The sequence below is a fragment of the Polyodon spathula genome, chromosome 7, assembly GCF_017654505.1.
Source record: "Polyodon spathula isolate WHYD16114869_AA chromosome 7, ASM1765450v1, whole genome shotgun sequence".
NCBI classification, from domain to species: Eukaryota; Metazoa; Chordata; class Actinopteri; order Acipenseriformes; family Polyodontidae; genus Polyodon; species Polyodon spathula.
The window spans coordinates 59696250-59712687 of NC_054540.1; the positions used below are offsets into that span (position 1 = coordinate 59696250).

At 39.9% G+C, this 16438-nt stretch overlaps 1 protein-coding gene across 1 annotated transcript; it reads right to left on the minus strand.

Moving 5' to 3' along the window:
• Positions 1-11566: 11566 nt before the first annotated feature.
• slitrk2 (SLIT and NTRK-like family, member 2) lies at positions 11567-14775 on the minus strand. The gene has a single exon (XM_041256212.1). The coding sequence runs from the start codon at positions 14413-14415 to the stop codon at positions 11884-11886; it is 2532 nt and encodes an 843-aa protein (XP_041112146.1). The 5' UTR covers positions 14416-14775; the 3' UTR covers positions 11567-11883.
• Between the last annotated feature and the right edge of the window lie 1663 nt (positions 14776-16438).

Here is a 16438-nt window from a genome sequence, read left to right on the forward strand (position 1 = left end):
CTGGCCTCATTCTGTCAAATATTCAATACAACACACCATGCAGTAGCTAATAACTTATGTGGATTTTTATTGGACCAATCAAAAAACAATGACACAGTGTTATATATTTAAAAGAACAAAATACATTTTTTTCATACAAAACTAGAACAACCTGTTTGTTTTTCATTTTCTAACATTAATTTAGAATTTAATATTTGTCAAGGGCACATTTAAATGACTCAGTATTGGAACACAAACATTATCCTGAGAGACGGAAAGACTGACTGACTCCAGGGCTCCTGGATACAATACATCAAAGCTGCTCTGTCTCTCCTGTCAGTTATTGTGAACATTACAAAGCTTTCCCTGCCAGAGGTTTCACTCTTGAGTGCTTACCCAACATATTTTTCATTAGTTGCTTAAGACATTAACAGGTTGAGGAATTGGTTTATCATATGTGAAGGTTTTGAGCCTGCTGAGATGCTCTGTGGATGTGAAATCCCAGCTGTACTGTTTGCAAAGGCTTGTATTATTACAGTGCCCGTTTATTAACGCATTCATTAAACAGGCAGTTGTCTGCATGGCTGGTAATGAAACGGACATCTTCTTGATTTAGGTTTTTTATATTTTAGCATTAATATACAGTAAAGTGGGCATTGCCGGCTATTTAAATTACTGTAATGACATTTTAGTGTCCCAACAAACAGCAGTAATGATCGCTGCAGATTCCTGTTATATTTAGAGATTGGCTGGGACAGTTCATCAGGTTTCCTAATTAGTTTTTCTTTTCAGGCAGGAAGGGGATGTCAGACCTTCCCTTCTCATTTTTTCTCTTAGAACTTCATAAAGTTTTTGGTACTATTTTAAGGAATGTTTTGTTCTGTTATATATCTAGGTATATATATATCATATATATATTATATCATATATATATATATGTTATATAGATTATATATATCTTGTTAGGAATTTTGTCAGAAAAAAACAGTCTTTAAATGTTTATGAATAGGACACTGTCACCATGGAATGCATAATAAAATAAAATAAAAAAGAGAAAAGAAACTGGCAAAATCAAACATAAGATAACATTATTTGAGAAAGTCTGACAAGATCACAACAAATTAAAAAAAAAAAAAGAAACTGGCAATACCAATGACTGAGCCATACAATCAATTGTGAACAGTGACAGACAGAGGGAGAAACACATGCTAATGTCGGTGTCAAGCTTTTAGTATGCGGTGTCTTAAGTGAATACAAACAACACTTTGCTGATTCTTCACATCTGCATGGGCTATTCCATTGATCCAGACAGCTTATGACTTCCCCAGTGTTTAGCCTTGCCCAAAGCTTGAAGAGTCAGCGGTCCGCAATGTCACAACCAGGGTTCAATCCATCAAGCCTGCTTTAATTTAATGAGAAAGAGGCATTTTAAACCTCAGGGAATGACCTTCCCACCTGCCAACTCTTTGACTGAATAAACAGAAAACTGCAAGCTAGACAAGAGCTGCTCCATCGGCACCTGTTCATGTTCTGATCCACGCTGTGTGCCCACCAAGGTGTATCCCCACGTGACAGTGGAGCAGTCACCTGTGCAGGTACACTGTCCCAGTAGAACGAATACAGGACCCCACGACACAATGGAGCAGTCACCTGTGTAGGTACACTGTCCCAGTAGAATGAATACAGGACCCCACGTCACAATGAAGCAGTCACCTGTGTAGGTACACTGTCCCAGTAGAATGAATACAGGACCCCACGACACAGTGGAGCAGTCACCTGTGTAGGTACACTGTCCCAGTAGAATGAATACAGGACCCCACGACACAGTGGAGCAGTCACCTGTGTAGGTACGCTGTCCCAGTAGAATGACTACAGGACTGCATGACACAATGGAGCAGTCACCTGTGTAGGTACACTGTCCCAGTAGAATGAATACAGGACCCCACGTCACAATGAAGCAGTCACCTGTGCAGGTACACTGTCCCAGTAGAATGAATACAGGACCGCACGACACAGTGGAGCAGTCACCTGTTTAGGTACACTGTCCCAGTAGAATGATTACAGGACCCCACGTCACAATGAAGCAGTCACCTGTGCAGGTACACTGTCCCAGTAGAATGAATACAGGGCAGCTGATTTAATAATATCCTGCAGGGTTAACTATACACATTGTCAAATAAATAAATGCATACATAAATGAGTAGTGTGTTTAAGATGTTACCCAATGCCTGTGAAGGATGACTGTATGGAACAGAGAAATATAAATAGATATTTTATAGAGAGATTTTAGTTATTTTGTTAATGGAAGGTGATGGGGCAAAGTCTGGGTTTGTTTCTTGTTTTTTGATCTCCCTACACTAACCAGATATTTAATTCGATGCATTCATAAACATAATTAGGTTTGCATCGTTAGCATTGTATTGTATTCATGCACCAAGTAATTCTAAAAACATACATCAGTATGAATATTAGATTTCAGTTCCTGCCCTGGGATAACATTCCACCCCGAATTCCATGGCAAGGGCTGGTTGGGATAGCTGAGCACAGAGAGAAGCATTGTACTGCATATGCCCAGAATGGAATCATTTGTATTTAGTGTTAAACATGCTGGGTGTAGCAGGTCGTGAAAGTCACTTGTGTCACAGTCATTTGTACTGCAATACCCTGCATGGAGATCTGTTCCATTCCAGCACCCAGAGAGAACAAAGACAAAACACTGAGTTGTTAGAACGACGCTCAGTCGCTTACATTCACCTGGGAAATAATGATGCTGTTCTTTTCGTTACCGTTTTATCTTCATGTACATTACAGAGACAAGTGTTATTGCTCTATATTATACTGCACATTTTCAAAAGGCCATAAATAACGTTTTATGCTTAAAGGAAGTTGAGTGGTTAAGATGTGGTGCTGATCCCTAAAGGCACGGCAGGTTTGACAAACCAGGATTAATTCCATTCTGAGAAAAAACACTGACACCCTTTGCTGGTGGAGAAGATCGTCTTCAAAGAGTAAACCTGGCCGATGTCTTATTTTCAAGGGCAATCATGAAAGCATCCAATAAAATAACTAGTATGCCTCTTATACGTCTTCACAGAATCTCAATTCCCTGAGCAGCTTGCTTTACCCAGTAGAGGGGGGTACAATTCTACACAACACAAGTGGCTAGTACTCATTACACTCATTACATTCAGTAGAAAAAAAAGTTCATTAGGCTGCCTTTAAACTGCTGTTACAGGTGCTCTGCAGTCATGCAATTATAGATCTTCTCCTACTGTGGCTCAGCTGTGCTGAGAGAATTGCAATTCCAGTTGATTTTCCAGTTGATTTTCTTTATGTGAAGGAATTTTGTAGCTTTCACAGATTCCACTTAGAACAGCATCTGTGCAGACTTTAGGCAGTTCCAACACAGTTCACTGTTATTCAAAAAGGAACAGCGTGGCAAGGCGAAAGCCCTCCAATGTAGATAGTGTGTGTGTGAGTGTGTGTGTGTGTGTATGGCAATGCAAAGTTGTCCTTGCCAACAATCACAGGTGTGGCCATTCCCCAATGTGGTAACTGAGTGCTAATTGGGGAGTGGCCACATGTATAAAGAACCAGACATAATTTGTTTGTTGGAGGAGTTTGTGAGTGAGTGTTTGTGCTGTGCTGTGCTGTATTTGTGTTCCTACTTGTTTTTTTTTTGTTTTTGTTTTTTTTATAAAGTCTGCAACAGCGCTTTAAAACAGCAGCTTTCAGTCTCTGGGTCTAATTCCTGCCGGTAACCAGCCTAGGCCATGACACTCCCCTGTCACATGTGGTGTCAGGGTGGGATAGTGCCCCTTGTGACACAGAGCAGGACTGCAGTTAAAAAAAGTTGCAAAACGGTACAAACACAGCACAAACCCTGCCCCCCCTAACACCTCCAACAAACAACTGATTTCTGGCTCTTATACATGTGGCAACTTCCCAATTAGCACTCAGTTACCTAACTGGGGAATGGCCACACCTGTGACTGTTGGCAGGGTCAGATTTAACCCCATCCCTGCCAACCCTATTTACCCCCACACACACACTATTTACATCTGAGGGCTTTCGCTCTGCCACAAACAGTTTGCAGGTAGCTGTTTTCTAACTGTCCATTGTCTCTCACTTGGTAGATACTATTTTAAAACGATTGCTCTTCATAAGACAGCCCCCACAACTTCAGAGAATACTCCCTTTTCAAACTCACAGAACTGGGAGATGTGCAAGCACAGTAGTAACTCTTGTCTTCCATGTATACTGATGTTATTGACAGGTGAAATCTTCACATCACTTTACACTATATTTGTGTCAATAGACATTGTTTCTTCAATAATGCATACCCTATGGATTTCTATCACTTGCAGGATGGGGGATGCAGGACAATGTGACAAACTGTCCATTTGAATGAAGAGTAACTCAGTGTCCTACTTCATTGCACCTCCGATGCCCGTGAATTTCTATTAATAACATGCAATCATTTTACTTGCATGGTTGTATTTAAATGACTTACTTATTAAATGCATGGCAGGCACAGGGTAGAGTTTCTGTGAATGATGATTCAGGAGTATGCATGTTATATTTAAGCCTCTGATTCAATACTACTTTACCGCTTCAGAAATCAATGAATAATGATGAATATTTTAGCAATTATATATGAAGAAATATAGGCTGCAAAGGCTTTGGATTCTGAACAAAACCAGAATAATATCCATTGACAACAGTATGGTAAAAACAGCAACCTAAGCACTGAATAAGCAAGGGCGTTATTCAGGCCAAATATCAGGCTTGGCTAAGCATAGCAATCTGTATAACCTGTGGTTGGGATTCCCCTAACATGCCACCGAGTTAGCAAAAATGCAAAGATATCCAGCAGACATTTCCTATTTGTTTTTGTTATTCTATACTGGAGTACATTTAGAATACTATCTGGTTACCATTGCCGTGCAAACACTGTGCCACTGCCAAAGCTTTGAGAGACTCGAGAGATGCTGCCAAGTACCGCAATTAGCTTCAGTTCTGCGGCTCTGTGTGTCATTTTCTAAAGGGAATCGTGCATGAAGAGGCTATCTCTTAACAGGGTCAGACAGCTGGAATGGGCAGCTTATGAGCTTATTCTCAGAAAGAACCATCACACACTACAGAACCAAACACTCCCCCATATCTGTATGTGTGCTGGTCCACCCGGGCCTCAATCTAAGCATGACAATACAGACTGGGTCTCTGCATGCTGGAATCAATCACAGAAAGTAAGGCAGCAGTTTGTGTTGTGAAATGTGCAAAGTGACTGCAACTACAGATGGACTATTAAAAAGCCTATCATAGCAAGATTATGCCTGCAAGATTGACAGACACCATATGTTAGGGAAGATGGGGCTGTATCCATTTTTTATTTGATTTAAAAGTTTGCAGATTTTAAAATATATTTTATAACAAACCATGAAGCTGACATAGAACTCGTGTCCCAGTTCTTAAGTGGGAAAACGACGACTACTGCTACTACTACTAATAATAATAAATAATAATAATAATAATAATAATAATAATAACTAGAACTGCCAGGCAGTTTAACAGCTCCCAAGGCCTATTATCAGCACCCGTCCACGCGTGTTTAGTTCTCAATGTGCCAAGTTTAAAATCAGCAACTTTATCTGTTCCACAGAAGAAGATTTTGAAAGTTTTATTTTTCAAAAATGCATCAGGCAGCCATCTTATTTCATACAAGTATTTTAAAAGTCAATTGTATTGCTACAGTATCAAGGATGATGTTTGTGAAGTTTCGAGTTAGTCAAGTAAACCGTTTGTCAACCTAGGCAGTTTTAAATTTCAGACATAAAAATACACCTGGCGGCCATTTTGTTTTATAAAACATAACCATTTTGACATATTTGTATTCCATTGTTACTGGGATGATAACTACCATGTTTGGAGTTTGTTGGTCAAACGGTGTTCAAATAGCAGCAGTTTGCTGTTAAGGTCGCGTTTCGATAAGATTTGTGGCAGCCATTTTGACATTAAAATTCATCGCAGAAAATTCTGCTTCACAAGCTTGATGCAGGTTTGGATGCTGATGATATATGCCAAGTGTCAGATCAATCGTTTCACCAGTTTCCAAGAAAAGGTTTAGAAAAATTTCACAAAAAATGCGTCAAACAGCCATTTTCATTTCCGGTCAACACAGTTTTTTAAAAGTCAGTTGTATTTATACAGTATCTGGGAAGATGCTTGTGAAGCGTGGAGTTAGTCAAGTAAATCGTTTGTCAACTGACACAGGTTTAAAATTCAAATGTAAATGTATAACTGGCGGCCATCTTGTTTTATGAAGCATCACCATTTTCACATATTTGTATCACATTGTTACTGGGACAATAACTACCAAGTTTGGAGTTTGTTGGACAAACAGTTTTCAAAAAACAGCAGTTTGTTGTTAGTGGCGTGTTTCGATAAGATTTGTGGCAGATATTTTGACTTAAAATTTATCACAGCAACTTCTGCTTTGCAAACTTGATGTGGGTTTGGATGCGGATGATATATACTAAGTTTCAGACCAATCGCTTCACCGGTTCCCAAGAAGAAGATTTCGAAAGGTTTTATTGTAAAATGCGTCACAGCGCCAATTGCAAGAACGCAGCAGCAACATTTTTTTTGCATCTGACAGCCAATGTATCCAGCTTGTTACCTGCCAAGTCAGAACCTGATCAGTCACACAGCCTTGAAGCAGCAGCAGTTTAAGTTTTTGGGAAGAAAAAAAAAATTAAAACAAACCAAAAAAAACTTTAACAATAACAATAGGCTTCCCAGCCTTTGGCTTGGAAGCCTAATAATACATTTATTTTGGGATGGACTTCATAAAGAGTTGCCATCTCACAGATTGCTTGGTGGTAGAGCTACACCACAGGAAAGCAAGCCAGAGAAAAGGCCGGCAATAACAACACACTGCCTGCCAGGGTGCTGTGATGGGTTATTCACTTCTGAAATCACTGACTCCAGCTTCACTGTTTATCTCCACAGGCTGCACCCCTGGTCAGTTACAGGTTATTAAAGATTTGATTTAAAATGATTCTGGACTCCCGTTCTGATCCTGTCCTAGCCAGTGGCACAGAGTCCTACGCAGGTACCTGAAAGTGATTGTTTTGAGATGTTTAGCAGCAGCAGAGCTGTCAGCCAGCAGGACTGGCGTTGGCTGTTGATTTATACACTGTCCAGTATTCTGAGTTTGAATTCTTCCTGCTGGCTATAGCATCACTTGTAGGAGTTCAAAATGTACTTTTTATTTTTCATTCCCTCAATGACACAATCTGCTTCGGCTGTGGGAACGTGGACAATGGAGCACATTGTTTTTTTCTTACAAGAACTCAATAATTACTTTACACTACACATAGCAAACTAGTGAAACTGTCACATAACTTATAATTGGGCTATACTTATAGCAATCACATCACGTCACTTTGCAAGCAAATTAGGGCATACTTGTTACATGCAAATATAATCAATTATATTGCATTTACAAAACTAGCTCATTCAATGAGAAATGCTGTCTGATACCATGGACTTTATGACCCAGAAGATAGAGAACCCCTTATGCCACCAAAGAAAGTCTGAAAGAAAAAAAACTTGAACTGTGTTAAATTTACTGGAACATAATGATGTGTTATGATTGTGAATAAAGAGTCTCTCTCTTCTCTTCCCTGTTTCTCTCATGAATTTTGTTTCGCCAAAAAAGTATGAATTTGAAAAATTAGTCAACTGGACATAAGGACACATAAATAATTCCATACTGTGCTGTATTTATGGAGTAACATGTAAAAATCCTCAAAATATATTGAAATAAATAAATGTTTGCTATACACCAAACTACCAAAACAGACCAAAAAAACTAATTATCCCCAATGTATTTTTGCTTGTTCTTAGTGTCAAATGAGGAAGTGTAAATAATCCCATCCGAAAGACTGAAACATCGGAGACAGTCTAATAACAGCTTAATATCAGTGAGCTAATACTCCAATCCAAAAGCCTCATCATAACAATACAAATGCTTTCCAGATAAAACTGTGTTGTGTCACTTGAATGTAGCTGATGCCTGCTTCACTGCTGATGGATACCTCATTGGGAAGAGTGTGCCTCTTAACTGGAGCAAACGGATGCTTTGATGCTTGAGTAAATTTCACACTGTTGTTACGCAAACCGATGGAATCTTCCTGGGCAGTGACTTTGTAGCTGGTTTAGACTCCAAGTGCTGAAAATTAATTGTGCCGAAGACAGTCTCTAGTGCGCGTTCAGCAAAGAAGTCATGGTTACACTGTCTCCTTCTATGGATGGTGAACACTGAGTTCAAGGGGCAATTTAGAATCTTCGGTACCATTTATGACATTGATCCTCAGCTGTATTCATTTGAGTTTTTTCTTTTAAAAAAGTACTTAATTCAGCTTGCACGGGGACATCCATTATGAAATATAACATGTTGGGAATACCGTATTTAAATTGGACACCATGCAACCTTTTTAATACCTTCATAAAAGCTACATAACACCATATACCTACATGCATAATCATTCAGCATAATGACAATGGGCAGTCATAACATTTCAGAACATTTGACTATAATGCTGCTACAGAAATGCAGCTTAAATTTAGAATTTTAGCATGTTTACTTTTTAGCAAACTGTTATGAAAATGCATATGTATGTGATTGTGAAGGATTATGAGGGGTTATACGGTGATGTATAGCTTTTATGAAGATGTTATTAATGCGACAGTGTCCAATTCCATGCTACCTATCTTAAAATAAATAATAATGCTTTGAGGATATTTTTTAAATGAGCTGATTTATATACAGACAGACTGTTTAAGCACAGGGCAGTCAAACGACTATATAGAGACTACAACACTTTTATTTGTATGGCCCTGGCTTTAGTCAGGATCGCTGTGCAGTAAATAAAGCAGCCCCTCCTCTATTGGGACACATGAACACAGGGTCAGATCCTGCTTGGTTAACTCAGACATTTCCAACCTGTCAACACCCCCAGCATGGTGTACAGGGCTGCTGTGCTATCAGGGCATGTGCGCTGAATAAACTTAGTGGAGGGTAATCATTTTCTGTGTGAACAAATAGAAGCAATGCATGACCCTGTTGCCTTGGTTACATTTACAGAATCAGACACACAATGTATAAACCATATTGTGGGCTTTACAAGAACAGTTACAAAATAGAAAATAAATAAATAAATACACAAATTAATCAATCAATAAATAAAAATAAATCAATATTAATACTAATAATAAAAACAGCCAATGTGCTGACAGTTGCTAACCCTACTATCAGAACTTTGACATTGTTAAATCATATTGCAATGGCCACAGACAATGAACATTGTTGGGAAGCTACTGTAATTGAAAGGTTGCATTATCTTAATAGCGACCCACCTGGCTGTGATCACCTTTAATGATGTGTTTGACATCAATCCGTTATCCTTTTCTTGTTAGCTGCTCCCTTTCACTTCAACATTCCCTCACCCTCAAGACTGTTCATGTCTTAATCTGGCTATTACTCACTTGGTGCAGTTTTCCCTGATCCAGTACATTAATTAAATCACATTAACCAAAAATTATTCAAACACACGCACACACAGCAATCCGTGTTGTACTGTTATTTTTAGCTCTTATGTAACCTGTTATCTGAACTGCACTGTGACTTCAGCAAGCACAGGCACTTGATCCCCTTACATGTGGTAAATCAGAATGATATTTGCTGGATTTGAACCAGGTTGCTAAGGCTATACATTAGTGGAATACAGTACTTGCTAAATAATGTCCTTGCTAAGTAGTCATATATATATATATATATATATATATATATATATATATATATATATATATATATATATATATATATATATATATATACACACACACACACACATAGGACATCCTGACACTGCATAGTGTGGATGGCAAAATTATTTTTTCTTATTAGTAAAAAGCATATAAAAGTTAATTATTTATTTGTAAACCGAAAACAAACGTTGCAATCTGTGCAAGCCTCTTTCAGATAAATAAAGAAGTTCTAGTGACATGCTGGGGAATGCTGTGCTGCCCTTTCCACATCCCTTCTGTATCAGCACTCTGTCTGTTTCTCCTGTGAAAGTATCACTGTAATCCAAACAGTTCAAACAATTCACCTGGACTGGGAATTATTCACTGTGTAAAGGGTCTGAGCAGCAACATGTAACGAATGTATTATAGATTACATTTAAACCTGCTATAAACTTAACATGTTTTTATATTGTTAAACAAATGAATCTTCCCCGATACAAATGCGAACTAAAAGTTATACATTAATAACAAACATCTGTACACGATACATTGCGCTATTGTCACGCGTTTCAACAGAATCAGTCTTGCTACTAAATACCCGAAATTAACCATATGAAAACTGCCTTAACTGAGCCACCCTAGTCACATTCAACAACACAGAATCCGCTGGACTGCAGGACCCAGAGGAAACAAGTTTAGACAAAAAAAAAAATCGGATTTATAGTCAAGCTTTCACGCTTGTGCTTCCACGGTCCCATCCAACTTTCGTCTAACGATAAAAGATTATTATGTGTGGAAACCTATTTCTGAAAAGGAAACAGTGCTCTTCATTCAGAGCCCATTATGCTTTGGTTGGTGACTGAAAAGATTGGTCTACTTCGCATGCAAACCACAAACCCAGTTGCATAAGGATTTACAAGAGAGGAAACAAAAACATGGTTTGTTGGATATAAGGGGTGTTTGTGTAAAAAAAAAAAAAAAAGTTTGCAAACCCTACCAAGTTCATGTCTAAGATGACGCAATTCTGAGTTAAAAAAAAAAAAAAAAAAAAGTTTATAAAACTGGTGTTGTTAGATACATACAATAACCGACCGGCAACACGCAAGTCACCTGACCCATATATTAGTTTACATATCTTTGATTACAGCTGCGAACATCAGACATACTGGAATGCAGAACAGGACAGGACAATTGCGCACTGCATCCTACTCTTGTCTAGCAGCATGCAATAAATAAAATCAGAAGTTAAAATAATTCGCTATGTTATTATATATCCAAAGCATTAAAGTATGAATGTCAACTGGCAACTAAGTAACTGGTCTGCTGCAGTGAAAATTAAAATGGAGCTCTCAACCCCGTAGTCGCGCATGGAAAATGATTTACACTCCACATGCAAGGCTCAAAGGGGGGAAAAAATGAACACATAATTCTGCATCCATAACTCAATACGTTTTGAGTTTCGTTTAATGCATTTGACATATAGGTCTATTTTTACACATTGAGTTTCATAAAATACAACACATATAAAACCTTATCAGAGCAGAAATGTTAAGATATTGGATATTAAGCGCAAAGGCACTTTCGAACAGAAGGGGACGCCAAGAGGATGTAGGTGGGAACTCTTATCAGCAACACCATTATCTGTTATGTACAGGACAATTCCATTCAAACAACCCGATTCCGTGTGTGTGCGTCTCTCTCTCTCTCTCTCTCTCTCTCTCTCTCTCTCTCTCTCTCTCTCTCTCTCTCTCTCTCTCTCTCTCTCTCTGTGTGTGTGTGCAAACATGAGCATACGCATAAGCAAAAAAAAAAAAAAAACGTAAAGATGAATCATGCACTTTTTGTGACAATTGCTGCTCTTGTTTACGGTTCAAATGGGGGAGAAAACAAAAATAAGTTAAAAGTTAAAAAAAAGTAGCGGTGACACCTAGGACTGCATTATTAAACATCTCCATTGTACGGCACAGATAGAGAACGGGGGTAGCTCATATCACGCTGTCCACGAGTTTCGCGTACTGTGCGTGTTCTAAAGTGTTTAGCACATTGTCATTCTATTTTAATACAATAAAGCTGGAGAGATGGGAACTCGTTTCACAGCTGGCTGCTAGCAGTTTGTTTTTCCAGAACTTCGAGGTAGTCGGGTTCTGTCTTTAGTTTTCCTGGGAGCAAAGGATGTTCATTTTTCATTTGCTCTGCATAATATTTCCTGGGGGTTCCGTACAGAACCGTTTTGTTTAACCGATCTTGGTTGTGGCGCCTGGAGGATTCATACGATGGTGCAAATTGTCTTTTAGGCAAGGTGCAGAAGTTATAGTTGAAAAGCCCTGCAGTCGGCAGCTCCTTTGCCCTCTCTGCTAGGTTCTGATACAGCAGCTCCGTCTCTGTGTTGCCACACGGTTGCTTTTCTATGAACTCTGCTGTGCTTATTGTATAGGCAGGGCTGCCAGACTGCTCGTCCTTTTTGGGGTCCATGACACCAAAGCTCAGTTCCTGCAGGTTTCTATAGTAAGCTACTTGCTCTTCTTCCTTCTGCATGTATATGGGGTTTTGACACATCTGACCAAGGGAAGGGGGGATGTAGTTATACACGTGGCTTTCCGTTTTGTCAGTGCTAGCCTCGCTGCTGTAGGACCCATACTGCACCTGGAACGAATTCAAGTCCAAATTGTTGGCACTTGTTGCGGCATTCGGGACCCCTTTGCGTCTTTTTAGGACAAAAACAAACAAACCTGCCCCAAAGCAGACTGACAAAATGAAAACGACCAGCAACCCCAAAATGAGAACAGACAGAGGTACCTCCGGGTGGATCTCTGGTAAAGGGCTAGGGGGCGCACTGACAGCATATGGGACATCAGAGCTGGGACTGACTGTTGCCACCATGGTTGCCGTTATGTCAATGTGTTCTGGGCAGATAGAATCATTTCTTAGGGATCTGAGTAGCCGTCCTGCATGTTTAGATGGAGAGTCGCAGGTGATCTCATTAACCACAACGCTCGTACTAGACTGTTCCATCCAGTTCTTGAGTGGCACAATTTCACACGTGCAATCCCAGGGGTTTTCTTGAAGGTCTATTTGAATAAAGGCAGAGAGCTGATCCAACACCCCCCTTACAGGCAGGTGAGAGAAGTGGTTGTTCCTCAGATTCAGTCTGGTGAGCATGGTACCCTCGAATACTGCGTCGGGTAAAGACCTCAGCAAATTGTTGTTAAGAAACAATAACTGGAGGTTCTGCAAAGAGTTAAAGGTTTGAGGCAGAATCTCTTTGATGACATTGTATTCTAAATACAGATACTGAAGACTCTGCAGCCCTACAAATATGGAGGGGGACAGGCTTTCAATGTAGTTGCCATTGAGATAAAGTCTGCGTAAATTGCTTACGTTTTCAAAGGCCCCTTCCTGAACAATAGCTATCCTATTGTTTCCTAAGTGCAGTAGCTCCAAAGAGCTGTACTCAAGCAGATCAGTTCTGTACACTGTGTGCAAAAAGTTACCTGTCAGATAAAGTTTCTTTGGATATGAGGGTTTGGGGTGCAGGTCTGAAATGTTGTAAAGTTTCCTTTCTTGACAATTAATGTTCAGTCCGCTGTCTGGGTTCTGAGATGTGCAGATGCAGACGTTCGGACACGTAACTGGCACCGGTGATCGGGTCTGGTAAACCATTATGGGTCCAAATATCTGCTTGTCCCTACTTGGTGCCGTTACCCGGGGTGTGGGGCGGTTTCTTGTTTTAGGGGGGCGGGTGGCTTTGGGGGACCTCGTTGGGTTGAGTCCCACACGCAGGGTTGGTGACAGACCCTGGAAATGGCTTGAGTCACTTACACTTTTCCTGGGGCAAAGGTCTTGCCTTATGAGCTGGGTCACGTCCTTCCCATGAAGCCTGAACGGTGTTTCACAGACAATGTCCCCGGCAAACACGGAGATGGTATCCAGCCAGGCTTTAAGTGGGAGCAGGTCACATGTGCAATTCCAGGGGTTCTCTTCTAGCTGGATTTCCATGATGCCACCTATGTGTTCCAGGACCCCAGCAAACGGCAGGAATTTCAGCCTGTTCCCTCTAAGATCCAAATGCGTCAACAGAACAAAGCGGAACACGTTGTTGGGAAGAGAAGGCAATAGATTGTCATTAAGAATCAGCACTTTTAGTTTATTCAGTTTGCTGAATGCCCCTGCTTCGATGGAGCTGATGTAATTGTAATCTGCCTGTAAATACTCCAAACTTTCCAAACCAAAAAAAGTATCCTCTTTAATAATATCCAAGTTATTATTGTTAAGATGCAGTCGTTTCAGAATTTTCAGTCCTGTAAATGCCCCCGTTTTTATCTCTTGCAACCCGTTGTTACCCAGATGCAGGGTTGTGGCATTTGAGTAATTCACAAACTCGTTTGGATACAGTCTGGATAGAAAGTTTCCATTGAGAAAGAGTTGACATATTCTGTTTTGTGTAGGCTGAAACTGGGTTACTGAGGTAAATCCCTTGTTTTCGCAATTAATATTCAGAACATTCTCCTTTTCCTCACAGGCACAGCGATTCTTACAAATGTCTTTGGGAGTTTTACGGCTTTCTGTCTTGGATGAGAGACCAGTCACCGTTAAAATACTGAGCAACAAAACGCAGTTCAGCATTTTTAAAGCAGTGTTGCTCAGAGCCCCAACATCAGCGTGTTGAGACCTTTATAAAAGTAGAATTTTAGCGAAACTCCAAGCACGGCAGAAAACAAGTGCACGCAGCAACAAAAAACTATATATATAAATATATAAAGCTCACAAATGCGCCAGTCTCTCCATCGATCGTCTTTCTAGTCCAAAGGCAAACGACGAATAAAGGCAATCACAGCATACAATCTGTAAAGTGGTTCGATGTAAGCATTGTGTCTGGTGCGCCTCAGCAGTTCTCTCCCTTTGTAAAGAGCAGAACATTCATGCAGCAGTTGAAAGTGTCTCTAAAGAGAACATTTATAATAACAGCGAGATACTCACTGATTGAGAGAACGCAAACATTCTTTCCTTTCTTTCCTTGCGTTGCACCCAGGGTTGGTCATGTTGCTCTAAATAAAATAATACTGTTACTAATTTGTATAATTAGTATAATAATTAAAAAAAAGAACTACAAAAGATGCATTCCGGTATTGTACGTTCACCCGCAGGATGTCCGATTTTCCTTAAACTGAGCCCTGGATGCGAGCTGTAAGGTTCCTCTCAGAGCTTGACTGGTTCGCTCCCACTGTGAATGTGTTGTGTGCGCTTCGTTTGGATTTGGAGGTTTGAGTCCCTCCTTCAGTCCGAGTTTGGGCAAGCTACGTCACACGGATTGACGGGCAGAGTTTGCTGGCAGAGAGAAGAGCGTGTGTATGCTTTCATTGCATTGCGCTTTAAACGAATAGTGCACCTTTTTGCATTGGAGACGATTTTTGTTTTAGTACCATGCATAAAAAAAAAAACAAAAAACTGTAAAATATGTAACCGTAATGTCCGCTAGAAGACGCATTTAAGGGTGCTGTATTTATATACAGCACATTTGTTATCCACTTGGCAGAGTGGCGGGTGGATGCGTTGTGTATAGATTTGTATGTGTTTATTTATTTTGCGCAATGGCTGTTGGCAACACCTTTGCGGATTGTGCCAAAGGGCCATCGCATTACCCAGTTCCCCTTAAGGGGTGAACAGTTTGAACTATTCTCACAGATTGAAAACGTCAAGTTGTTTAAAATGTGACTGAAAGGAAGTACACTATAGACCAGGAGACTAAATACAAGAAGAAAAGGAACGGGCATTATCATTGGAATTCATTGGAGCTAAATTTACTGACCCATCAAAGGTGTCTGTAAAAAAAAAAAAAAACATTAATTTAATTTAAAAAATAAACAATTACGTTAATGTATTTGTGTATTTATTAATAGCCAACGAAATGCCATTAAAAATAAAATCGCCGCTTTTATGAGACAAACGCGATCTCCATAATAGTTTTTGAACAGCAGATATAATTTAGTTGAGCAGCACATGTTAAATTCAGACGGTAACAATATGGGTCAATTACAGCGCACCAGTGATTCAGTCACATCCTGGACTAAAATGAGGACTAGAAAGTCCTGTATATCTGTAACTAAATCGTGATCGCAGCGCACAAAGCAGATGATCCCGGTGCTTGGGCTAACATGCTCAATGTTCTCTCCTCGTTCTCCAAGATGTACAAAGCAGCCAACGCGGCCCGGGGAATAACAAGTCATCTGTACCGGAACGTGAGTGCTAAGAAATGCGCCGAGTCTCATCTATTGAACAAACCATAAATAATCATGTACATTCACTTGCGGCCAGTAAAGAGAAATAATAAATACACGTCAGAACGGAATTCGTGCTAGCAGCATCACAAGGATATGTACAGTGCGTAATGAAGCAATTTTACCAACATGCTGCCGAGCGGGTCTAAAAGCGTTATTCATATCATTGCGCACTGTAATCAATATTATTCGTTTATTTGACTAGGTTTGTCAATCTGAGTTGCTGAAACACAAAATACATTTAATTGGAGTTCTTCCTCAGTCTCCAAAGCAGAAATAATTAAGAGATAACGTGCTCTAGCATCCATGGAAGGAAGCCTAACTAGAAGTAGAAGGGTAACTGCTGCTGAACTTGAAAATATATGAAAGCG

Bases quoted from the DNA above. Each gene is read 5' to 3' on its own strand.
- slitrk2 (XM_041256212.1), bottom strand. From the start codon at position 14,415: ATGCTGAACTGCGTTTTGTTGCTCAGTATTTTAACGGTGACTGGTCTC.